Genomic DNA, 26,305 nt, shown 5'->3' on the forward strand with positions numbered 1-26,305 from the left:
ATCACTGCCCTAGCTTCCCACAGAGTTCTAGGGTACACCTGATCAGGTCATGGGGATTTATCCACCTTTACAAATTTTAAGACATCCAGCAACACCACTTCTGCAATATGGACATTTTGCAAGATATCCCCATCTACTTCCCTGTATTCTATATCTTCCATGTTCTTCTCCACACTAAACACTGATGCAAAATACTCATTCAGTACCTCCCTCATCTCCCGCGGCTCCACACAAAGGCCGCCTTGCTGATCATTGAGGGGCCCTATTCTCTCCCTAGTTACCCTTTTGTCCTTAACATATTTGTAAAAACTCTTTGGATTCTCCTTAACTCTATTTGCCAAAGCTATCTCATGTCCCCTTTTTGCCCTCCTGATTTCTCTGTTTAGTATACTCCTGCTGCCTTTATACTCTGAGGATTCACTCGATCCCCACTGTCTATACCTGACATATGCTTCCTTCTTTTTCTTCCCCAAAACCTCAATTTCTCTAGTCATCCAGCATTCCCTGCACCTACCAGCCTTTCCTTTCACCCTAACAAAATACCATCTCTGAACTCTCGTTGTCTCATTTCTGAAGGCTTCCCATTTTCCAGCTGTCCCTTTACCTGTGAACTTCTGCCCCCAATCAACTTTTGAAAGTTCTTGCCCAATACCATCAAAATTGACCTTCCTCCAATTTTGAACTTCAACTTTTAGATTCAGTCTATCCTTTTCCATCATTTTTTAAAAAATTAATACAATTATGGTCACTAGCCCCAAAGTGCTCCCCCACTGACACCTCAGTCACCTGCCCTGCTTTATTTCCCAAGAGTAGGTCAAGTTTTGCACCTTCTCTAGTAAGTACTATGGGCTACGGGGAGAGTGCGGGTAAGTGGAATTTAAATGCCCACCAGCCATGGCTAAATGGTGGACTGGACTCGATGGGCCAAATGGCCTTGCTTCCAATCCTATGTCTTATGGTCCATCCACATACTGAATCAGAAAAGATTCTTGCACAACACTTAAGAAATTTCTCTCCATCTAAACCCTTAACACTATGGCAGTCCTAGTCTATGTTTGGAAAGTTAAAATCCCCTGCCATAGCCACCCTATTATTCTTACAGATAACTGAGATCTCCTTACAAATTTGTTTGTCAATTTCCCTCTGACTATTAGAGGGTCTATAATTCAATCCCAATAAGGTGATCATCCCTTTCTTACTTCTGAGTTCCACCCAAATAAGTTCCCTGGATGTATTTCCAGGAATATCCTCCCTCAGCACAGATGTAATGCTATCCCTTATCAAAAACGTCACTTCCCTTCCTCTCTTGTCTCCCTTTCTGTCCTTCCTGTAGCATTTGTATCCTGGAACATTAAGCTGCCAGCCCTGTCCATCCTTGAGCCATGTTTCTGTAATTGCTATGACATCCCAGTATCATGTTCCTAACCATGCCCTGAGTTCATCTGCCTTCCCTGTTAGGCCCCTTGCATTGAAATAAATGTAGTTTAATTTATTAGTCCTATCTTATTCTCTGCTTTGTTGCTACCTGCCCTGACTGCTTGACTCGCTCTTTTTCCCAACTGTACCAGTCTCAGATTGATCTCTTTCCTCACTATTTCCCTGGGTTCCCCCCTCCCTCCACCCCACCTTATTAGTTTAAATCTTCCCAAGCAGCAGTTGCAAATTTCCACGCGTATATTAGTCCCTTTCCAATTCAGGTGCAATCCGTCCTTCTTGTACAGGTCACTTCTACCCCAAAAGAGATTCCAATGATCCAAAAATGTGAATCCTTCTCCCATACACCAGCTCCTCAGCTACACATTCATCTGCTCTATCCTCCTATTCCTGCCCTCACTAGCTCGTAGCACCCAGGAGTAATCCAGATATTACTATCTTCGAGGACCTCCTTTTTAAATTCCTGCCTAACTCTCTGTAATCTCCCTTCAGAATCTCAACCTTTTCCCTTCCTATGTCGTTGCTTCCAAGTACCCCTTTGAGAGCTTTTTGCACCCTCTGAGATATCCTTGATCCTGGCAACAGGAAAGCAAAACACCATTCTAATTTCTCATTGCCAGCCACAGAAATGTCTGTCTGTGCCTCTGACTAAGGAGTCACCTATCTCAATCGATCACTTGGAACCTGACATACCCCTCGTTACATCAGAGCCATTTTCGGTACCAGAAATTTAGCTGTTCATGCTACATTTCCCTGAGAGTCCATTACCACCTACCTGTTCCAAAACAGCATGCTTGTTTGAGATGGGGACTGCCACAGGAGACTCCTGTACTACCTGTCTCCCTCTCCTACCTTTCCTGGAGTTAACTCATCTACCTGGCTGTATCTGCGGCTTTTCTCCCTTCCTATAACTACCATCCATCACATCCTCTAGCTCCAGTAAATTTCTTATTGCATCTAACTGTTGCTCCAACTCGATCAATGCAATCTGATAGGATTCGCAACCAAACACACTTCCGGCAGGCGTAATCATCTGTAACATGGAAACTCTCCCTAATCTCCCACATCCGACATAAAGAACGCATCACTCTACTAAAGGCCATCTTTTGCTCCTTCACAATCTACAGATCCAAAAAAATAGTTCAGTCTTACAGCTGCCGACTAATTTAGTATTAATGATTTATATTTTTAAAACTCATTCAAGAGACAGATCTCAAAGCATAATCAATACAGAACCCAATCTACTCACTACTGTAAATTTACAGCAAGGTTACACTTAAAAACAATGCATTTATCTGCTCCTGTGCTGTGAGCTCGCCCACACAGGTTCCTCCAAGGTCAGCTGTGAATTTCATTGTTTGCTCATTTTTCCTAGACGCACTCCGAATTTCCGGATACACTTGAGTTCAAATAGCAAAGGCAGTAACTGTGCAGATTTGCTGCTGTGTCAGACAGCAGTGTAGACTTTTTTTCACTGACCATGCGGTCGCTACCTTTGTCTATCTTCCTCCTTTTTAAAGAGCCATTGTTTTGATCTTTTTTCCTGGAATTCGAGGATCATCTCCAACACCTAAAATACCTCAAAAAAGGAGCAGATCTTATAGCCACAATTTTTTCCCAACTTCCATCTTGGATTACCCAGAATCCTTTGTTTTGTTGAAAGTTCCTCCATCCTTTTCACCTTTTGAAGTCTCTTGAAGTCTAGGTCTTCTATAGAAAATATAGACACAGCGGTCTGGATCTTCCAATAGCCAGATAATCTCTTTTGCGGCACAGATGGGAGCTAGACGTGGAACCCTGCAGAATCCCTGGCATAGCAAACTCCGAGAGAATTGCCCAGAAAATTGAGATTCTGATGGACAATTCCCCAATGCTTAGAGCCCTCCAAAAGCATCCATTTAAACCTGGGAATGTAGAAGGGTCTGCTGCAGTTAAGTAAATAAATTACTCAGGAAAAGTTAGACACTTAGAAACTCTTGGCTAACTATTAAAATTGTACCCAATGTATAACATTCACTCCCAACTAGACCTCCTCCAGATCGTGACCCACCATCACTCCAACCCAATCCCCTGCTCAAGAAGACCCAACGCCTCCCCTATCAGGACCCAATACTCACCACCCAGGTGCTGAACCTGACTCTATCCTCACACCCTATCCCAACCTATGGTAAACACAGCATCACTTAACTGGCCCCGGTGACACCTTGCCCCACACTTTATGCATCTTTCGCAATGTGTCTGTCTGTCCCTCTCTCTCTCAGGGAGAAATTTGTACAATGTATCATTAAATATCACCTTAAAAGTCAGCCAATGCATTCCTGCTGTCCTTTTAACCTAGCTTTCCAGTTCACTTGGTCAGCTTTAATTTCGTACTCTTATATGATATCTTTCAACTGAACAACACTAACCTTAGGTGCACATTCTTCCTCACCTCCATTTTCAAAATGAACATGAAATTCCATCACGTTATGATCACTGTCCCTTGAGACGCCTCTTCACCACAAGGTTATTTATTCATCTTGTCTCTTTACTCAAAGCCAGTCTAGAATAGGTTACTTCTTGGTTGGCTAAGAAAATGTAGCAAATGGAATCCATGACTTCACTTTCCAAACTACCTTTGCCAATCTGATTCACCCAATTTACATGTAAATTGATGAGATTATTTTGTCTTAACTTGTAGGACAATTTAAGGAGACAAGCATAAAAAATAGGAAGGAGGAGGATGCAAAGTTAGGGTAGGATGATTCATGACACGAGCTGTAGATAAGAATGAATTCGGTAATAGCGAGCCAATAGAAGCCAGTTTGATGTTTAGGGGCCAAGGATAAATCCTTGGGACACTCTAGATGTGATCACAGTAGGACTGAAGAATTACATATTGGAAAATGTACTATTTTCCAGACAAACAAGAATAAAAGTATACAAGGGTAGTTTCTAGAAAGGAAATGTGGAGAAGAGACAATAGAAGTGGCTTAATGATCAAACATGAAGAGTTTGAGGAAGCTTGGCACATTACAGTTACTTAGGATATGTTTGGTAACTGGGCAACATAACAGATAGTTAAGGATCAAATAAACCTGGAGCTAAGTGGTAATGCAAATTCAAGGTCTGGAGGAAATAGCTGATAGCTATACAAACTATCGTACAATTTATAAGGTTTTGGTGAGATTTGAGAAAAGAGGTGGGCAACTTTAAATAGAAAAGAGGCAAGAAGGTTAGCTAGCTTCATAATGGGTGGGAGATGGAAGAGACAAAGAAACAGGAATTGAGTAAGAGTCTAGACGAGGAGGAACTGATTAACGGAAATGGAGGCAGTCAAGCAAATATTTGCACTTGCCTGTAAAATGGTTCTCGTATCACAGTGCATCAGAATAACATTCCAATGCTCCAAAGATGTGGTTCAGGAGTTGATTTTAACCCTTGCAGATCAAGGACACACACCACAAACCTGATGCATGATAGCTGGTGGCTCTACAGCCATATAAAGTTTTCTGTATTGTCAAATATGGGATAATTAAATAAACATGAGTCTCTAATGTTACAATCCTGGTATAAAGATAAAGAACAAATTGTAGTTCTGATGATGGTTTGAATTATCAGAGGTCCTAGGTGAGGTGAGTTTCTTCAACTAGCAAGGTTATCAAGTAAATAATTGAGTCCATACAGCCCAAGAAGATATAAAACAGAACCTACTGTCTGAAGAATGTTAGCAGTCCAGGGATGGGAGTGTCTCAAAACCCATCAGCTCAACATAAAGGAAAACAGTAAAGATTCCTGCTTCATATGCCATCGGTTGGACAAAACAGGCAAGAGAGCAGACAGATGGAAGCAGATCAAATCATCTTTAATGATGGAGAAATGTGGATATGACGATCATTTCAAATTTTCAGTTATTTGTTTTATTTGCTTCCCCGTCTGTTAAATTTTCACAAGTTTAATTTTGCTTCTCTGGTTTTTACTACAAGGGTGAATCTAAAGTATTGATGGGCTCAGTAGAACAATAACACTAATAATGATACTTGAACAGGCCCACAGACATAATACATCCAACACTCACATCCTACAAGTGCAGTATTCAACCTCCTTCACACTGATACATCTGTCCAAATGCATCGCCATAGCTGCTCATCAGAATCCAAGGAGCAAAGATGAGGCCTTCTGGTAATTTACAGCTCAGCCATCAACAGAATTGCTATTTTTAAAAGAACTGGAGTTTATTTTGAATGTAGATCTAAAATGTATATTCTCCTTTTATTCAGGAGATTCTGTAATCTTGTATTTCTGAATTATTCCTGTTTGAATAGGAAGAATTAGGAAACTGGCAAAGAGTAATTGAAATAATGATGGGGAGGATCTTGCACAATCTTGACTAGATCGCATAAATGCAGGAAGGATTTTCATGATGATTGGAGAGTCTTCAATTAGGGGTGACAGGCATGGCCATTTGGGACTGAGATGAAGAGAATTTTTCATCCAGAGAATAAAGAGGCTGTGGAAGTCTCTGCCACACGCAGTGGTTGAAACCAAAGCATTGAATGTTTTTGAGGAGTTAAGATACAGTTCTTAGGTCTAAAGGGACCAAAGGTTATAAGGAGAAAGCGGGAACAGGGTATTGTGGTAAATGATCAGCCATGATCCTACTCCTGTGCTGAATGGCCTACTCCTATTTTCTATGTTTCTATGAATCTAGCACATAGGAGATGAATTAGACTGTTCAGTTGAAATTATCACTAGAAATGACACCATGGGCTAACAAGCGCTTCATAAGGTTTTATGAGTGAAAAGAATCACCGAGTTATTTTTATAAGCAAGCAGTACAAAAGCATTTAAAAAAACAGGATTATTGCCCTTTTCTCTAGCTTTATGCTATGCTTCAATATATTATTCCAAGTGAATAATGCTTCATTGAAAATACTGTAACAGATGATTTGTTTTCTCTTTTTATTCAAAGAATCACTTCTGTGGCTTCAGCTTACACTACAGGAGTTCTGTGCTGACTTCCACTTCTTTCACACTTCTCCCAATTATGGATGACTGAATTACGGTAATTCAGCCTAAAATTGCAGAAAGCCTGCAGAATTTTACATCTCTCAATAGTACAGCGTATTTCTTTCTAAACAAAAATGTTAAATGCTTCTACTTTTCACGTTTTTCCAACCTTTCATCTTGGAGGTATTGATTCATGTTGGATTAAGTTTCAGGTATCAGCCAGGACTTGATGTAACCAACAGGTTATTTTACCATATCGATCACTTAACATCCACGATGACACTATTACCACATGGACAAGCACTAGGAATAGGGGAGGCGATGGCCGAGTGGTATTATCACTGGACTGTTAATCCAGAGAACCAGGTAATGTTCTATAAACCTGGGTTCAAATTCCACCACAGCAGATGGAAATCTGAAATTAAGTGTCTAATGACGACCATGATTATTGTTGGAAAAACCCATGTATTTCACAAGTGTCCATTAGGGAAGGAAACTGCCATCTTTACGTGGTCTGGCCTACATGTAATTCCAGACCTACAGAAATGTGGTTGACTCTTAACAGCCCTCTGGGATGGGCAATAAATGCTGGCCAAGCCAGTGATGCCCTCATCCTATGAATAAATTAAAAAAATTAACTGCAACAATCAGTCCTGTTGCTTTTTTTCCTATATTTTCTGATCAACCTATCAGAGATGATGGAAGGACATTACCCCTGTGCCACAAATGCCCCGTGGTCATGCTCTTTACAGCATGAACTAACTCTGCAAATGATGAGGAGGAGCCGGTGTTGAACTGGGGTGGACAAAGTTAAAAATCACACAACACCAAGTTAGAGTCCAACGAGTTTATTTGGAAGTACTAGCTTTCGGAGCGTTGCTCCTTTGCCAGGTTGCTACCTAATGAAGGAGCTGTGCTCTGAAAAATAGTACTTTCAAATAAACCTGTTGGACTATAACCTGGTGTTGTGTGATTTTAAACTAACTCTGCAGAGATCACCTCCTTAATCACCACTTGCACAGCTGATCCCAAGTTGTGGGTGCACCGAGTAGCAACTGTGGAGAGGTAAAACGCTGGCTGGACAGCCTTGGAACCAAAAGATCAATGCCACCAAATTGCAAAGGGGAAGACTATGGGACCTATGGCTCCCTTCAATCTTGGAAAGCACTGCAGGCAGTGACTGCCACGTGGGCCCAAGAATGTGTGTGCATTATCTTGGCTCTGGCAAAAGTAACTTGGTCAGTTAATGCAGGGTTAACCAGAAGGTTGTAAAGTTAAGCTGTAAAGGCTGTGATCATGGCCCTTTGTTCAGGCTCCTTACCCTAGGCTGGAGAGACTGTTTTGCAAACACCAGCAACTACTGTAAATGAAATGAGGCAACAACAACATATCTGATTAAGGTTGCACAGCTGTGAATGTGCACATCTAGGAAAGACAGGGGGATATGGAGAGCTTGGCTGAAACTTCATGAGTACAGATAACACATCTGCTTCAAAAACAGATTTCTGCTATTTATAAGATGTATTATATGCTGATCTAGAAAATGCAAATTTTACTGATATATTGAATATTACAGAGATTGTTGTTATTTCTGGCATCACATTAACTTTCCATAGAACCATAGCAATGCTATAGAACACGGTTGGGGGGGATAAGAATGTGGGCGCGCTTCAATTTATTTTAACCATGCTGACCCAAAAACACCCTGATGCCCTTTCTAATCCCATCTTCCTGCATCCGCTCCATAGCTCTGCAGTTTACAGCACTAACAGTGCAGATTCAGGTACTTTGCAAAAGAGTTTAGGGTCTGAGCCTCCACCACCAACTCAGGCAGCAAATTCCAGACACCCACCACCCTCTGCAAAGAAATGTTCTTCCTCACATACCATCTAATCCTTCTGTCATTTCCCTTGAATCTATGATTTTTGGGATTTGAGCTATCAATGGATACCTCTATCTCTAGCCCTTACAATTTTGTATACCTCAGTCATGTTCCCCCCACCCCCCTCGACCACCTTCTATGTTCCAAGGAAAACAAGCTCAACCTCTACAATCTCTCCTCATAGCTACCTCTACAATCTCTCCTCATAGCTACCTCTACAATCTCTCCTCATAGCTCTGGCACCATTGCCGTAAATCTCCTCTGCACCCACTCCAGAGTAATTATGTCCTTCCTGCAAAAGTAGTGACCAGAACAGCACACAATACTCCAGGTGTGCCCTCACCACTATCTTATACAGTTACATCATTGTATGCCTACTTTTGTATTCTACACCTCTGTCAATGATGGCCATATTTCTTCTTTCCAATCTTATCGACCTGTACTGCTACTTCTGTGAACCCAAGATATCTCACTTCATCTACCCCGCTCAGTATATTCATGCTTATCTCAAGTGCTAAAGTATAGTAACTTGGAAAATAATTTGGGGAACATAGTATGAAATCAACTCAGCAATAACTGGCATGCCCATTGTACCCTGAACTTAGTAAAATATTCCAAGTTGATTGACATAAGCTTCATCAACAATTCATACATTTATGAAATGAACAACAGAATTGTTACTTAGATTACAAAGCAGAGGCCAATCAACACATTGTTTCCATGCTGATCCTCTGAGGGAGCAATTCACTGAGTCACTCTCCTGCCTCCTATCCTAGCCCCATATTTTTCCCCTTTCCAGATAATGATTTTATTTCCTTTCAACTGCCCTGATTCACTTCACTTTCCTCATACACTCAGGCAATGTGTGTTCCAGATCTTAACCACTCACCATATGAAAAGGCTATCCTCATGTCGACATCGTTTCTTTTGCCAATTACCTTAGATCTGTGCTCTGTTGTTCTTTATTTTTCCAACAGTGGGAATAATTGCACCCTTTCTAGTCTGTTGAGACCCCTCTCGAGTTTGAATACCTCTATCAAGCCTGCTCTTCAAAAAGAACTGACACACCTAAAGAAGCTGAAGTAGGACAGGTAACTAAATGCTTGGTCATAAAGCGATTATAGACAACATTTTAAAACAGAAGGCTTGATATAGAGGGAGATTTTGGGAAAGAATTACAGAGTTCGGGGACAAACAGCTAAAGGCACAGGTGCCAACTGTGTGGCAAATGACAATGATATACAGAAAGGTAGAGTTAGAAGAAGGTTGTAGGCTGAATGAGGTTACACATATAGGGAGGATGAGGTGATTTAGGGCACTGAACATAAGGAGGAGAATTTTAAAATTGAGGTGGTGGCAGACCAGGTGGCAATGTAAGTCAATGAGCAAAGGAGTGAGAAGTGAACAGGACTCAGAGGAGGCAGCACCTGCAGTTCTGCAGAATATGCCTTACTTAGTAATGCAAGGTGTTTTTAAAAATAAATAAATAGCAACATAAAAATGAGGATTTCTACCTCTTTGTTACTATCTAGCTCTCCACATTTTTCTAGACTTACAGCCACACAACTCCACACTGGACAGGGGAGATTGCAAAAGATATACCAGTTTAAAACAGTTTGTGAGGGATGGCATTTGTGAGCTGAGATTACCAATTGCAAAATAATTTGTTCCTGTGGTAATTAGTAGCACATACTTTACAGCAGATAAATGTGCTGATCTGATCTCTTCAATCATTTTAATGAATATCAAGCAGCACTATATAGTCAATATTACTTTGTTCATCTTTATCCTGGTGCACTGAAGTCACCATAGTCCCAGAGAACAATTGGACTGCTCTCTCATTACAGGGGGCAGAGAGGAGAGAGACAGACAGAGACAGAGAGCGGTGCAATGGGGAGAGAGAGAGAGAGATGGTGAGTTGAGAAGATGAGACTTTCATGGTAACCTCAGCCAGAGCTGGAACTGAACCGGCACCCATTGTCGTCACTCTGCACTGCAAACCAGCCATCCAACCAACTGAGCTAACCAACTTCCCCTCCCCATTCTCTCACAGTGTATCACATTGTAATTCGCAACCATAAATCTCTTTGAAGCAAATCTATTTTCTACTTTATAGGCAAAAAATATTATCAGAAAAAGTTAAACAACAGCTGACAGGTTAAGGTTTATTCTGCTGGTGATACAAAGTTACAATATAATATTGATTTCAGGAATTCATAGAAGATAACTGACATCTCCATCAAGCCTGGACTTGCAAAGTGTCTGAACAAATATATTGCACTCTCCACACTTCAACCACACAAATGCACGAAGAACATTCAAGAGAAACGGTCATGTTCTAACAGCAGTGACTCTTCAAAATGTGTGGTCTGCAATAACATTGCACAAATCTGAAACAGGAGGCTTTGCATCTTGTGGAGGTTCAAGGTGAGAGAGGGTTATAGGTGAATCAAGTGGGTGGATCACCATGTTAATTAGTGCCAGTATTTTTATGCTTTTTCTCTATTCTTTATTTTAAGAGCCACCTTCACAGTCGTCAAATGGATCAGTGCACAGTTAGAACCACAATTTTGCATAAGGTTGCACTGAACAGGAGTGGTCACGTGCTTTATCCATCCAAGTTGCCTAAGCAGAAAATGCAGAAATTTTGGCCCCCAATCTTCCCAAGATTCAACTGCTACCAAGATGTGACTTAATTAATTGAACTGGTGAGTAGTTGTAGTCATGTGATAAAGAAAAACAGTGTCAGCAACATGAACATACATTTGAATGTAGCTCTTTCTCGATTAGTAACATTACCACAGAGATGTAACAGTCAAGGAGGATAGCTCTTTGGGGGAAATCTCAAGTTAACTCTGTCAACTAAACCCATTGTGGGAGATGCAAAGTTGCCCTGGGAAAGGACAAACAATGCAAGGCCCTTTCAGCTTGGCCTTGGAGGAGCACTGGTAGAACAGGATGGTTTAAATAAATTTCAAACACTGCAAACCTTAGCCAGGTCAAGGAGGAATTAGTGCCCTTGTCACTTACCAACGTAATTGAAGTGATTACTCCCATTCTATCAGAATTTACTGGATACTTATGATGTAACCAACTGGCATAACTAGCTAAATAGATTCCCATGCTTACACTAGACTCTAAATACATTTATGTACATGAAATGTTCATCTATGGTTCTCCATTACGAGACATCCATTACAGTTTTCAATCTGAAAGCCTTTCCCTCAGCCTCATAATGACAGCAGTCATGCGTTTTCACATTGCTTTGGGCTTGATCAGTCAAAAAAACATACACCAACCTGGGCTATGTTCGCCTGAGAGGCCAGGCGGATCATGATGTCCAGTTTCTCCAGTTTCACATAGATTGGATCATTGTACTTCACAAAGAATACCTTTATCTCCTGCTTCAGAATTTCAGGCCTGAAAATTAACACATGTGGCTTTGTTACAAAATTTTGCCTCTTTAATCTTTCCATGTCTGCCCCAACAAAGTTGCCTTATTATCCTCACTGATCATTACATTTCCCTAATTTATATAGACATGATGTTTCCTGGTAATATCAAGAAACATGAGAAAAATAACCTTTCATGGGTCTTTATAATCTTTACCGATTAGTTTGATTAGTTATAACAGTGTTCCCAATCTTAAAAATTAGAATAACCAGCTGCCCATAATTCCCTCAATAAAGAATTTGACATTTGGATGGGTTGAATTACCAAGGATATCTCTGCCACAGGAAGGAGTTGGCAAATATTTATTTTTTTCATTTGCTATTGGGATGTGAACCTCACTTGTGGGCCAACATTTATTGCCCATCCCTTGGGCAGTTGTCTTACGAGGAAAGGTTGCACATTCTACACTGGTATCTGCTCAAGTTTACAAGAGTAGGAGATGGCATTATTGCAACCAAAAGGGCAGATGTTTCCTCTTTTGGTATAATCCAGAACTAGGGGTCATTGATTTTAAAAAAAAAGGGGTCATCCACTTAAAAACAGAGATTATGCGAAATGTTTTCTCTGAAAGAGTTGTGTCTCTTTGGAACTCTCTTCTCAAAAAGATGTTGGAAGCAGAGTTCTTGAAACCTCTATGACAGAGGTGAGTAGATTCTTGTTAATCAAGGGGGTGAAAGGTTAAATTGGAGGCAAGTAGAAAGATGGATTTGAGGATACAATCAGATAAACCATAATCTTATTCAATGATGGGATTTGCTAGAGGGGCTGAATGGCCTACTCCTGCTCCCAAAGTTCATTCACTGTTGGAGCTGCATCCTTCCAGGGAAGTGGAGATTGTACCATCATGCTCCTAACTTGTCTCTTGAAGATGGTGAACAAGCTTCGAGGAATTAAGAGGCGGCCTCGCTGAATTTCTAGCCAATGTCCTAATCCTGTAGTCCCAGTATTTACTTGGCTAATCCAGCTTGGGGCTGGTTGGTGGTAACCCTCAACACATTAATAATTGCAGAAAATGGTCTGCTATCAGAGATGGTTCACCTGAGCTGGAAGGTGGCAAGCACATCCCATCCCCAACACCTCTGTGTGTCGTCAAAGAGATGACCATGTAGTACAGTATTGAAGGAGTGCAACACTCTCAGAGATGCTGGCTTTCAGTTATGATGTTAAACTTAGATATTGCCTGCCTTCTTAGGTGGAGAGAAAGATCCCATGGGATAGTTTAGAACAAAAAGGAATTCTGCCCATTGTTCGATAAATGCAAACTGCAAAAAGAACAAAATGAGAAAAGTTCTACTCAAACTCTTCAAATTCTTAACAAGGCTTTGGCATTAATTATCTTTAAAAATTCATATTATTTGTTCATGACTCCCCAAGGGCCTGTGTTATCAGGGTCCCTCAATCATTTACAACAGTGAAAAAGGAAAAATGAAATGGAGAAGTTAGTTTTAGAGTATGCTGCTACTTCTGGCACCAGAATGATTCAGACAGTCTGTTTATAATTGCCTGACAGCTCAGTGTACTTTAAGTATTCAGCTCAGTTCCCACAGTAAGAATGGCAAAAGCGTGTATGGAATAAAAATGAGATGGGGAAAAACATTGAGAACTGAGAAGTAGCAAAAATATACATCAACGTGAGAATAACAGTCATGCTTCAGTTGGGACAGCTCTTCAGAGTTGGTGCAGCCACGTTAAAGGCCCACATATCACCTTTTAATAAATGGCAACACCTTCTTAAAACTATGCTTTACCATGTACATTTTAAATGGTAGTGTAATGCACTATTTAGACAGTGTGCGAAGGGTATGGAATGAGAAGTGATTCTGAAGCAACTCTGCCAAACCTTGAAAGCAACAAAGAAACAGCAGCTCCAATCTTGTGTCTGGCTACCACCAGCTAATAGATCAGTGTGTCTGTACTTTGTAGAGCTAAACATAATGGCTAGATAGGGTATGATAGCATTCTTCATCACAATGAAGAGTTATGTACAGGGTAACTTTGATTACCTGAACGACACGGGTGGGGAGTATTTTGTTCGGTCAATCAAATGTTCAGATAATCAAATGTTTGGATAACACTGTTTACCCAAGCATTGCGACCTTGAGATCTTGTTCAGATAATCCAAAATTTGGATAATTGGTGTTCAGATAACCAAGTTGAAGGGAAACGACAGTGATACGAGGTGCGAACTGACTACGATGAATTGGGAAATGTTACTGAAAGGAATGACAGTGGATAGGCAATGGCAAACATTTAAAGAGTGAATGGGTGAACAGCAAAAATTGTTTATTCCTGTCTGGCACAAGTAAATAAAGAAAACAGTGGCCAAACCATGGCTTATGAGGGAAGTTAGAGATATTATGTTGTAATGAAATGTATCAAAGTTAGCAAGAACGAACAATAGACCTGAGGATTGGGAATAGTTTAGAAGTCAGCAAAGCTGGACCAAGGGATTGGTTAAGAGGAGGAAAATAAAGTCTGACAGTAAGCTTGCAGGGAACCAAGAAATGACTGCAAAGATTTGTATAGCTATATAAAGAGAAAAGGAGTGAAAACTAATGCAGTTCTTCTACAGTCAGGAACAAGGGGAGTTTATAATGAAAAACAAAAAAAAGTAGCTGATGAACTAAAATCATACTTGGCTTCTGTCTTCACAAAGGAGAAAACACACAATGTACCAGAAATGATGGAGAGGACAGGGATTAGTGAGAGGGAGGAACTGAAGTAATTCTGTATTAGTAAAGAAATGGTGTGGGAGATATTGGTGGGATTGAAGGCAGATAAATCCCCAAGCCTGACAATCTACATCTAAGATTACGTGGCCCAGGAAATAGTGGATGAGCTGGTTTTAATCTTCTAAGATTCTTTACACTCTGGAACAGTCCCTACAGATTGGAGGATATATAATGTAACCCCACTATTTAAAAGGTGAATGAGAAAAAGAATCATAGTTCAGTGAGTCTGACATTGATAGTGGGGAAGAGGCTATAATCCATTATCAAGGATTTTATAACAGAGCACTTAAAACAGTGGTAGAATAAGACACAGTTAGCATGTATTTACAAACGGGAAATCATGCTTCACAAAGCTCCTGGAATTCTTTGAGGATGTAACTAGGAGAGTTGATTGGGGCAGCCATTGGACGTGGCTCATTTGGACTTTCAGAAGATTTTTGACAAAGTTCCACAAAGTTTGTAAAAGTAAACTGTATGGGATTGGGGGTAGTGCGAGATGGATAGAAAACTGGTTAGCAGACAGGAAACAAAGAGTAAGAATAAACAAGTCATTTTCTGAATGGCAGGCAGTGACTGATCGGGTTCTGCAGGGATCATAGAGTCCTAGAGATGTACAGCGCAGAAAAAGACCCTTCAGTCCAACTCGTCCATGCCGACCAGATATCCCAACCGAATCTAGTCCCACCTGCCAGCACCCAGCCCATATCCCTCCAAACCCTTCCCATCTATTTACCCATGCAATTGCACTCGCCTCCACCACTTCCTCTGGCAGCTCATTCCATACACGCACCACCTTCTGCGTGAAAATGTTGCCATTTCGGTGTCTTTTCTATCTTTCCCCTCTCACCCTAAACCTATGCCCTCTAGTTCTGGACTCGCCCACCCCAGGGGGAAAAGACTTTGTCTACTTATCCTAACCATGCCCCTCACGATTTTATATACCTCTAGGGAAAACACGTCCATCCTGTTCAGCTTCTCCCTATAACTCAAATCCTCCAACCCTGGCAACATCCTTGTTAATCTTTTCTGAACCCTTTCAAGTCTCACAACATCTTTCCAATAGGAAGGAGACCAGAATTGCACACAATATTCCAAAAGTGGCCTAACCAATGTCCTGTACAGCCGTAACATGACCTCCCAACTCCTGTACTCAATACTCTGACCAATAAAGGAAAGCATACCAAACACCTTCTTCACTATCCTATCTACCTGCAACTCCACTTTCAAGGAACTATGAACCTGCACTCCAAGGTCTCTTTGTTCAGCAACACTCCCCAGGACCTTACCAAAGTGTATCCCTCCTGCTAAGATTTCCTTTCCCAAAATGCAGCACCTCGCATTAATCTAAATTAAACTCCATCTGCCACTTCTCAGCCCATTGGCCCATCTGATCAAGATCTCATTGTAATCTGAGGTAACCTCCTTCGCCGTCCACTACACCTCCAATTTTGGTATCATCTGCAAACTTACTAACTATCCCTCTTATGCTCACATCCAAATCATTTACGTAAATGATGAAAGATAGTGGACCCAGCACCGATCCTTGTGGCACTGCACTGGTCACAGGCCTCCAATCTGAAAAACAATCCTCCACCACCACCCTCTGTCTTCCACCTTTGAGCCAGTTCTATATCCAAATGGCTAATTCTCCCTGCATTCCGTGAGATCTAACCTTGCTAATCAGTCTCCCATGGAGAACCTTGTCGAACGCCTTACTAAAGTCCATATAGATCACATCTACTGCTCTGCCCTCATCAATCTTCTCTGTTACTTCTTCAAAAATCTCAATCAAGTTTGTGAGACATGATTTCCCACGCACAAAGCCATGTTGACTATCCCTAATAAGTCCTTGCCTTTCCAAATACATTTACTTTTGTCCCTCAGGATTCCCTCCAACAACTTGCCCACCACTGACGTCAGGTTCACTGGTCTATAGTTCCCTGGCTTGACCTTACTGCCTTTCTCAAACAGCGGCACCACTTTAGCCAACCTCCAGTCTTCCGGCACCTCACCTGTGACTATCGATGATACAAATATCTCAGTAAGAGGCCCAGCAATCACTTCTCTATCTTTCCACAGAATTCTAGGGTACACCTGATCAGGTCCTGCGGATTTATCCATGTTTATGCATTTCAAGACATCCAGCACTTCCTCCTTTGTCATGTGGACATTTTTCAAGATGCAAAATGCTCGTTTAGTATCTCCCTCATCTCCTGCAGCTCCACACAAAGGCCGCCTTGCTGATCTTTGAGGGGCCCTATTCACTCCCTAGTTTCCCTTTTGTCCTTAATGTATTTGTAAAAACCCTTTGGATTCTCTTTAACTCTACTTGCCAAAGCTATCTCATGTCCCCGTTTTACCCTCCTGATTTCCCTCTTAAATATACTCCGACTGCCTTTATACTCTTCTAAGGATTCACTCGATCTATCCTGTCTATACCTGACATGTGCTTCCTTCTTTTTCTTAACCAAACCCTCAATTTCTTTAGTCATCGAGCATTCCCTTTCACCCTGACAGGAATATATTTTCTCTGGACTCTTGTTATCTCATTTCTGAAGGCTTCCCATTTTCCAGCCGTCCTTTTACCTGCGAACATCTGCACCCAATCAGTTTTCGACAGTTCTTGCCTAATACCGTCAAAATTGGCCTTTCTCCAATTTAGAACTTCAACTTTTAGATCTGGTCTAACCTTTTCCATCACTATTTTAAAACTAATAGAATTATGGTCACTGGCCCCTAAGTGCTCCCCCACTGACACTTCAGTCACCTGCCCTGCCTTATTTCCCAAGAGTAGGTCAAGTTTTGCATCTTCTCTAACAGGTACATCCACATACTGAATCAGAAAATGTTCTTGTACACACTTAAACATTGACTGGCAAAGCAGTCACAAGAAGATGAATGGCCTACCCCTGCTCTTAGTTTCTATGACTCAGATTTAAATCCTGTGCCGACACCGCCAATCTCTGCCAGAAAAGGTGGAGAAGGTAGTGTTCCTGCTGTTGAGAAAATCTCGAGAATAGAATTGGTTGTCAGATTCTAGGCTGAGAGTTGATCAGAATCTAATATTTCTTCATATCTCTAATTAAGAGTGAGATCTACAGACACAGATGTACAGGAATACTGCACTGAGTAACTTGCCTCCTGACTGCCCAAAGTCTGTCCATCATCTACAAGGCCTAAGGCCCAAGGCATGATGGAATAGTCCTCTTTTGCCTGGAGGGGTGTAGCTCCTACAACACTCAAAAAGCTTGACATCATCCAGGACCAAGCAGCCTACTTGACTGGTACCACATCTTCAAGCATCCACTCCTTCCACTACTGACACTTAGTAACACCAGCAATTTTGTACCAGTAATTTCACTAGTATTCTGCACTGCACAAATTCCTGAAGATCCTTAGACAACACCCTCTAACCCATGACAACTTCCATCTTGAAGAGGGCAGCAGATAGATGGCAATGCCAACAGTTAAGTTCCTCTCCAAGCCACTCACCATCTCAATTTGGAAATAAATAGTTATTTCTTCACTGTCACTGGAATTTCCTTCCTCCCGGCATTTTAGGTAAAAACAATGACTGCAGATGCTGGAAACCCGGATGCTGCCTGAACTGCTGTGCTTTTCCAGCACCACTCTACTCCAGAACCTGGCATTTTAGGTCAACCTAAGACACATGGACTGCGGCTCAAGAGGCAGCTCACCACCACTTTCTCCAGGGCAACTAGGGGCAGACAATAAATGCTGGCCCAGCCAGCAGTGCCCACACCCCATGTGTAAATTTTAAAAACAAATGAAAGCATACACAGTGTTGGATAAACACTTGAGCTTTTGACCATGTCCAGGCCACTATTACCCCCACATTGTGGAGTTGTCCCCCTTTACGGCAATAAAACCTCAAAATATTGAGATATTAATGAATTACTTCCCACACACTTAATGCTCTTTGTTCAGGAACACTGCAGGGTTTGTTTCAGATGGTACAGGGAGCTGATGTTGTTAAAAGGATGGTAAAAGGAAGGCAGAGGAGTTATGGCAATTTGCAAAACAAAGGGTTAGAATGGTTAGGGCTAACTACAGCAAGGTCCACTGATGTGCCTGGAAACCCCAAAAGAATGGGAAAAGTGAGGATTCAACCTTTTGGCAGTACTGGAAAGCAAGTGGAATCTGTTGTGATCAGAAAGCACAAAGACAGGTAAGCAGGAGTCTAGAAATAAATCTATTGCCCACACACACATACCAAGTCTAGACTCACCTTTTCTGTACAATAAGATTGATATTTCTCAAGGCGACATATTGGACCTCTGGCTCCCCAGACAGAAGGGTGACAAGAGGTGGAGCCAATTTCTTCAGAATGGTGTTGTAATATTCAGAATCCTTAGGAAGAAGCTCAATAAATTTCATCAGCACTTTGACAGCCGAAAGCACAACCGCAGAGTTTGCGTGAGAAAGTCGTGGGGTCACACGTTCACAGATACTAGAAAGGAAAATAAAATAAAAGAACTTTTAAACTTGCAGAAATTTTTACTTCAGATAACTACAACTTGAAGTTAATACTTGGTAACTAACTTGGACTCATTTGGGAGTCAATTTGGAGCTAACCAAGCCAAATCAAAAAAGACTACTAGCAAAGTAGTGTGTGTAATCAGCAGACCCCAGAGTGTTTCAGGCTGTGTCAGCTCTGAATTGGCCCAGAGACTACACTGAAGTTATTAACTCCTTCTTTCCGTTTAAATCGATAAGTCTCGCAGGCAGACAAGCAACTCCTCTCAGTTGGAAATGTCAATGGAAGGGAAGAAAAGCTAAGTTGATGGTCTGCATTGCTGCAAATGTTTGGTAGGTATTTCCTCCCATGGACTTACTTTCCCTTCAAGTGAAGCTGATGAAGCGTCCGCATTATGACCAACTCTCAAGGAGAGATCTTAATCACATTATAGACGGAATGCATGCTTCTTTATTACATTGCACAAATCAGCATTAAAGCCCAACAGCAATCTCAAAGGTCCTGTCCAAATCGCGATTCAAGACCAACTTTTAAAAAATTATTAACTAACCTGCACTTTACCACTCAAAATAAATCACTTGTAGAATTCGGCACAAGCACATGCACACTTAACATCAAATGGAAGACTGAGTGAAAATCTAATACAACACTGCAAACATTATTGATTCTTCGAGAAATCAACCACTTAAATCAATGTGGGAAACATCAAGGGGCCAAATGATGATGAACACTCAGTACTATGCTGAGTGGGAATAACCATCTCTGCATATATCAAGTCTAATAGTAAAAGCAATGATGCAGAAATAGGGTGACAGCAACAGTGACTCAGTGATGTGCAACTGAGGTACTGAGTTGCAAACACCAGACCATCTGCTCCACTACCAATCCTTAAAGGCCACTGGCCTTGCCAAATAAAATGATATCAAGTAAAGTGTCGCCAGAGGGCAAGGCAGAGTGAGAAGACATAATGAAAAGATGTTAAGTCACAATTTTCAGAAGTTCAATGAATGTGTTTGCTCAATTACTATATAAAACATTCTCCCCATGCCCATGCATCCATCCTTTTGCCACTGACCAGTAACAAAGGCTATTAGAGGTTATTACTGGAATTTCACAAGCCAGCATCTAAGGTAGGAGCTCACCCCTGCGCCTCACGTTCATCCTTGGGGTTGTAATTTGAAAGGCAGTCAAGTATGAAGATCTGGCCCCACTCGGTACACTCATTGAGAGCAGTGATGAGTTTGTTGATGTTCTGAGGATTGAGGTCAAGCAGGTTACTGTTGGGATGGGATTCACTAATCTCAGACAGTGCTGCCACAGCATTCGCAACCACCTACGAGAAGAGACAGCAAAAGGAGAAATATTTTCACCATGAGAATAAATTTACAATTTAAATAAAAACATTGGTCTTTAAATTCAATTACTTGGTTGTCGAATGGGTTGACTGAATAGGTCTTGCTCCCCAGCAACCCACCCCAGAGAAATACTTTCCCTCCAAAAGTAAGGAAATACCCTTACCTCTCCACAACCCATGCAACCCAGTGAGATGCATATTTCTCTCTTCGGCCATTCACACATCCCACATGAAAGCCTTGTAAGAAAGTATATTTCTTTCTCATACATAGATCCGTTAGACCCAGCCCCTTCGGTCACAAAGGCCTTGCTTAAAAATAATTCATAGCCAGAGACCAAATTTCCCATCTGACGGCAAAGTGTAATAGGCCAATTGTCCTGATCTTTATTCAGCAACTTTAAAAGATGCCAGGTAGGCCACTTAGGACTGAGATGGGGAGAGATTTCTTCCCCCAGAGTGTATGAGCCCAGGGAATCCTCTGCTACTAAGCTGTTGAGGCCAAAGCATGAATATTTCCCAGGCAGATTTAGATATAGTTATTAGGACTAAGGGATCAAAGGGAAGGGGAATACAGCAAAGAGTTGGATGATCGGTCATGATCACGTACAATAACAGAGCAGGCTCAAAGGGCTGAATGGCCTGCTTCTGGTCATATTTTCTCAGTTTCTAACAGTATCAGCAATACCCAAGGTATCAAATCCACTGGATTCAATGTACATGCTTTTTGGTTTTATTTGCATCAGAAAAATTACGAGTTACCACCAAAGTAAAGTCTACATCTCAAATAGAACTAAAACCAGACATGCGTGACACTGGACCCAGCTGTTCTACAGCGTCACTCCCATGAGGAAACATACTTTTCTTTGGTACTTATCACATCAGGACACCACAATGTGAATTATAGTTAACACAGTACTTTCAAATTCTGTCACACACTTAACGTCGGAAAAATGGCAGCCAATTCAGACTGCTTTTAGAGGGATCCAGCTTTATGACAATAACTAAATATTCTGTATTCTTGCAACGTTGAATGATGATAAACATTGGTCAGACCACCTTCAAATAGTGCCCACAGCGGTACAATCCATTTTCTGAAACAATTCATTGCAGGATTTGGTTTCTTAGAACCTTGTTTCCTCTCAATAATGAGCACTGAATGTACCAAACAACTCAGACTCATTAGGATCATAAACAAACAGACCAATAAACATTGCCAGTCCATTCCATTTCATTTCAAACAGCAAGACAATTGCTGTCTTGGATGGCAAACATACAGGCATAGTTAATTTCAATTTAGTCAATGATCCACTTTTTCAAATTCAGTACTGCCAGATCACAGGCACACAACAGATTAATTATAAGGGAATGAAATCCTTTCCTAATAACAGTTAAAACTCACCGATTTCTGAAACACAGATACTTATGCAGAATGTAAGTATAGTTGGCTAAAATATGCAGCGTAGTATTCTTGTAGAAGGCAAAAGCAGCTGAAATAATATTGAAAGGAATATAGCACATCAAATTACAAATTAAAGCAGGCATTTTTAAAAGATCTATTCAGTGAAGCAAAAACATAAAGGAACAAATATTTGACAGAACTATGCACCTCTCTAAATCTAATGCCCTTGCAGTTGTTCACAGCCATCACCGTAGATATATTACCAGCCAGAGACAGAATGTACAAAGCATGCCAACACCATCTTCTGGCAGCAAACTGCTATAGTAATCATTTGCTTTTAAACTTCAGGTACATTTCAAAGCCTGGACTGAAAAAGTCATTCCTTCTTGAGCTTTTCATTTCACTTTGTCAAAATTCATTCTTGGGATAAGTGTATTATTGGCATTTGTTACACATCCCTCATTATATTTGAGAAGGTGGTGAAGAGCCACCTCTGCAGTTAATGTGGTGTAGGCACAGCCGTACTGTTTGGAAGGGAGCTCCAAGCATTTTGATCCAGTGAGTGAATGAGCAGCAATATAGTTCAAAGACAGGAGAGTGACAGGCTCGGTGGGTAAGTGATGATGTTCCTGTGCATTAATTCTCCTCCATCCTTCCAGATGGTGGATAGGGTGCTGATCAAACAAGCTGCTTTGTCCTGGGTAGTATCAAACTTCTTTAGTGTTGGAGCTGTGCTCATCCAAACAAGTGGTAAGTAATTCCATCATACTCTAGTCTTGTGCTTTGTAGATAGTGGTAGACTCCAGGGCATCAGGAAAGGAGTTACCATAGAATTTCCAGCCTCTAATCTATTCTTGTACCTATTTAGTGTGATAGGGGATGCATCTACCTCATGGTCTGGACTGTACATTCCTTCTGTCCTCCTGACCAACAGTTTCCCTACCACCATGGAAGGAGTCTACTTCAACACACAATCAGTTGGGAGAATCCTCAACTAATCAAGTTGAAATCCTCCAATGTTCTGTATCACCATCAGTTTAAAGAAAACCAGAGTTATAAAAAAAGATGTTGTGTCTCAACCTGTGATCAGACTCATCAGTACATTGCTGGGAGCAGACAACTAATTCTGCTCCCTCGATCTTTGGTGACCATTTGTCTCGGAGCTCAGCACATGCATTGGAAAGGCAGGTGCCCCTGTGGCTAAACAAACAAAATGGAGAAAAACTAATCCACAGAACCAAGATGTCTATCGACAACATCTGCATCCTCGGTATACCGTTGAGTGGCAGCAAAGCCTGGACAACCTACACCAACCAAGAAAAAAGGCTTATTCACCTCCATCTTCTATCGCATGTAACGACAAAGTAAACCACAAAGCAGTCTGTTCTGGGACAAACGTGCCCTGTATATTGATGCTAATGAACAAGCAGCTTCACTGGTTTTGGCATGTGGACAGGTCTTAATATGGCCACATTCCCAAAGATATGCTTAACGGTGAGGCAGCTGTGTACAGAATACTCAAAGCTCTGATAAAAGGATACTGTCAGAGAGAGAAAAGCCTTCAATGTTCATCTGACCATGCAGAAACTCCAGCTGACGATCGGTGGCAATATCAGCTGTGGGCAGGAATTCACCACCATGTGATGTGACTTCACAAGTTCCACGGCCAATGCCAGCCCTACAAATAAGACATCGAAAAGGGACCGTCCCAAACCGCTGGGAAAGGACAACTTCGTGTGTGGCACTGTGGCAGACTGTGCCTTTCCAAAATCAGTTTGTTCAGCCTCTAGGCGAGTGCACCAAATCATCTTCTCTCACCTCAAAATTCTGAGGCTGCTTTCCAGTCGTGTCTTGCAAATGGAAGAATTTCTATCCGTCAGGTCTGAGGGTTTCGAAAACATAGTAAAACGTTCCAAGGCAAACTACAGTTACGCAAGATCTGACAAAAATTGCTATCAAGCCATAAAAGACACCTGGAGGCTGGAAGAACACAGCAAGCCAGGCAGCACCAGGAGGTGGAGAAGTCAACATTTTGGGGGCAACCCTTCCTCAGGACTGGGGTATATGTGGGGGGAGCTGCAGATGAAGGGGGAGGCGGGGGCAGGGTGACGTGGTGAGGACAAGTGAAAACAGGGAGAGGGTACGACCTGGTTGGCCAATGAGAGGAATGAAGCTGGTTGGTGGCTGGAAGGAAGGGTCAATGAAAGGAATGGAAGGGAGGAAGGAGGGGCTGGGAAGGGAGGTTATTTGAAATTGGAGAACTCAATGTTGGGTCCTCTGGGCTGAAGGCTGCCCAGATGGAAGAGGAGGTTGTTCCTCCAATATGTGGTCTGATTCACTGTGACAATGGAGGAGACTGTGGACAGTTATGTCGGAGAGGGAATGGGAAAGGGAATTAAAATGGGTAGTGACTGGGAGGTCAGGTCAGCTCTGTAGGTCTGGCTGAGATGCTTGGCAAAACATGCCCCGAATTTACATTTGGTCTCCCCAATGTAGAGAAGACCACATTAGGAGCAGCAGATACAGTAAACTAGGTTGGAGGAGAGGCAGGTGAACCTCTGCCTCATCTGGAAGGACTGTTTGGGGCCTAAATGGAGATAAGCGGGGTGGTGTACCAGCAGGTATTGCATCTTTTATGGTTGCAGGGGAAGGTACCTGGGGGTTGGGTGGGGGAGGTGTTGGTAGGGAGACTGGTGAGAACCAAAGATTGGCGAAGGGATGGCCTTTGCAGAAAGCGGATAGGGATGGGGGAGGGAACACTGAACACAGAACATTATAGCACAGTACAGGCCCTTCAGCCCTCGATGTTGCACCCACCTGTGAAACCAATCTGAAGCCCATCTAACCTACACTATTCCATTATCATGCATATGTTTATCCAATGACCATTTAAATGCCCTTAAAGTTGCAGACAGGATGTTCCATGCCCTGACATCTGTCTTATATCTATCATCCCTCAGTTTAAAGCTATACCCCCTTGTGCAAGCCATCACCATCCAAGCAAAAAGGCTCTCACTGTCCACCCTATCTAATCCTCTGATTATCTTCTATGTCTCTACTAAGTCACCTCTCAAACCTTCTTCTCTCTAACAAAAACAACCTTGGTTCCTCATAAGACCTTCTCTGCAGACCGGGCAACATCCTAGTAATTCTCCTTTTCTCCCTTTCCAAGGCTTCCACATCCTTCCAATAATGCAGCAATACTCCAAGTGCAGCCGCACTAGAGTTTTGTACAGCTGCAACATGACCTCGTGGCTCCGAAATTCAATCCCTCTACCAAGAAAAGCTAACACAATGTACATCTTTTTAACAATCTGATCTACCTGGCTCGCAACCTTCAGGGATCTAAGTACATGGACACAGATCTCTCTGCTCATCCGCACTACCAAAAATCTTACCATTACCCCAGTGCTCTCTATTCCTGTTACTCCTTCCAAACTACTTTTCATCATTTATATAAATGATTTGGATGTGAGCATAAGAGGTATTGTTAGTAAGTTTGCAGATGACTCCAAAATTGGAGGTGTAGTGGACAGCGAAGAGGGTTACCTCAGATTACAACGGGACCTTGATCAGGTGAGCCAATGGGCTTAGAAGTGGCAGATGGAGTTTAATTCAGATAAATGTGAGGTGCTGCATTTTGGGAAAGCAAATCTTAGCAGTACTTATACACTTAATAGTAAGGTCCTAGGGAGTATTGCTGAACAAAGAGACCTTGGAGTGCAGGTTCATAGCTCCTTGAAAGTGGAGTCGCAGGTAGATAGGATAGTGAAGAAGGCATTTGGTATGCTTTCCTTTATTGGGCAGAGTATTGAGTACAGGAGTTGGGAGGTCATGTTGTGGCCGTACAGAACATGCACGCAATTCTGCTCTCCTTCCTATTGGGAAGATGTTGTGAAACTTGAAAGGGTTTAGAAAAGATTTACAAGGATGTTACCAGGGTTGGAGGATTTGAGCTATAGGGAGTTTGAATAGGCTAGGGCTGCTTTCCCTGGAGCATCGGAGGCTGAGGGGTGACCTTATAGAGGTTTGTAAAATTATGAAGGGCATGGATAGGATAAATAGACAAAGTCGTTTCCCTAGGCTGGGGGAGTTCAGATCGAGAGGGCATAGATTTAGGGTGAGGGGGAAAGATATAGATGAGACCTGAGGGGCAACATTTTCACTCAGAGGGTGGTACATGTATGGAATGAGCTGCCAGAGGAAGTGGTGGAGGCTGGTACAATTGCAACATTGAAAAGTCATCTGGATGGGTAGATGAATAGGAAGAGTTTGGAGGGATATGGGCCGGGTGCTAGCAGATGGGACTAGATTGGGTTGGGATATCTGGTCAGCATGGTCGAGTTGGACTGAATGGTCTGTTTCTGTGCTGTACATTTCTATGACTCTAAGTGAATCACCTCATACTTTTGTGCATTAAACTCCATTTGCCATCTCACAGCCCAGCTCTGCAGCTTATCTATGTCCCTCTGTAACCTGCAACATCCTTCTCCACTGTCCACAACTCTAGTGTCATTCACAAATTTACTAACCCATTCTTCTAGGCCCTCATCTAGGTCATTTA

At 41.9% G+C, this 26,305-nt stretch overlaps 1 protein-coding gene across 3 annotated transcripts in view; it reads right to left on the minus strand.

The window, feature by feature from the left end:
- LOC122564151 (AP-2 complex subunit beta) overlaps window positions 1–26,305 on the minus strand; it is a 318,942-nt gene that overhangs the window by 226,974 nt on the left and 65,663 nt on the right. For all 3 annotated transcript variants that reach the window (XM_087977539.1, XM_087977536.1, XM_087977537.1), the window contains 3 exons: window positions 20,131–20,321; window positions 18,740–18,961; window positions 11,605–11,725 (listed from right to left, as the gene is read on the minus strand). In XM_087977539.1, the coding sequence (XP_087833665.1) occupies window positions 11,605–11,725; window positions 18,740–18,961; window positions 20,131–20,321 (534 nt within the window). The remainder of the gene's footprint in view (window positions 1–11,604; window positions 11,726–18,739; window positions 18,962–20,130; window positions 20,322–26,305) is intronic.

This window comes from Chiloscyllium plagiosum, unplaced genomic scaffold (assembly GCF_037043375.1).
Source record: "Chiloscyllium plagiosum isolate Xiang-an unplaced genomic scaffold, Cpla_swu_hap1 HiC_scaffold_31, whole genome shotgun sequence".
NCBI classification, from domain to species: Eukaryota; Metazoa; Chordata; class Chondrichthyes; order Orectolobiformes; family Hemiscylliidae; genus Chiloscyllium; species Chiloscyllium plagiosum.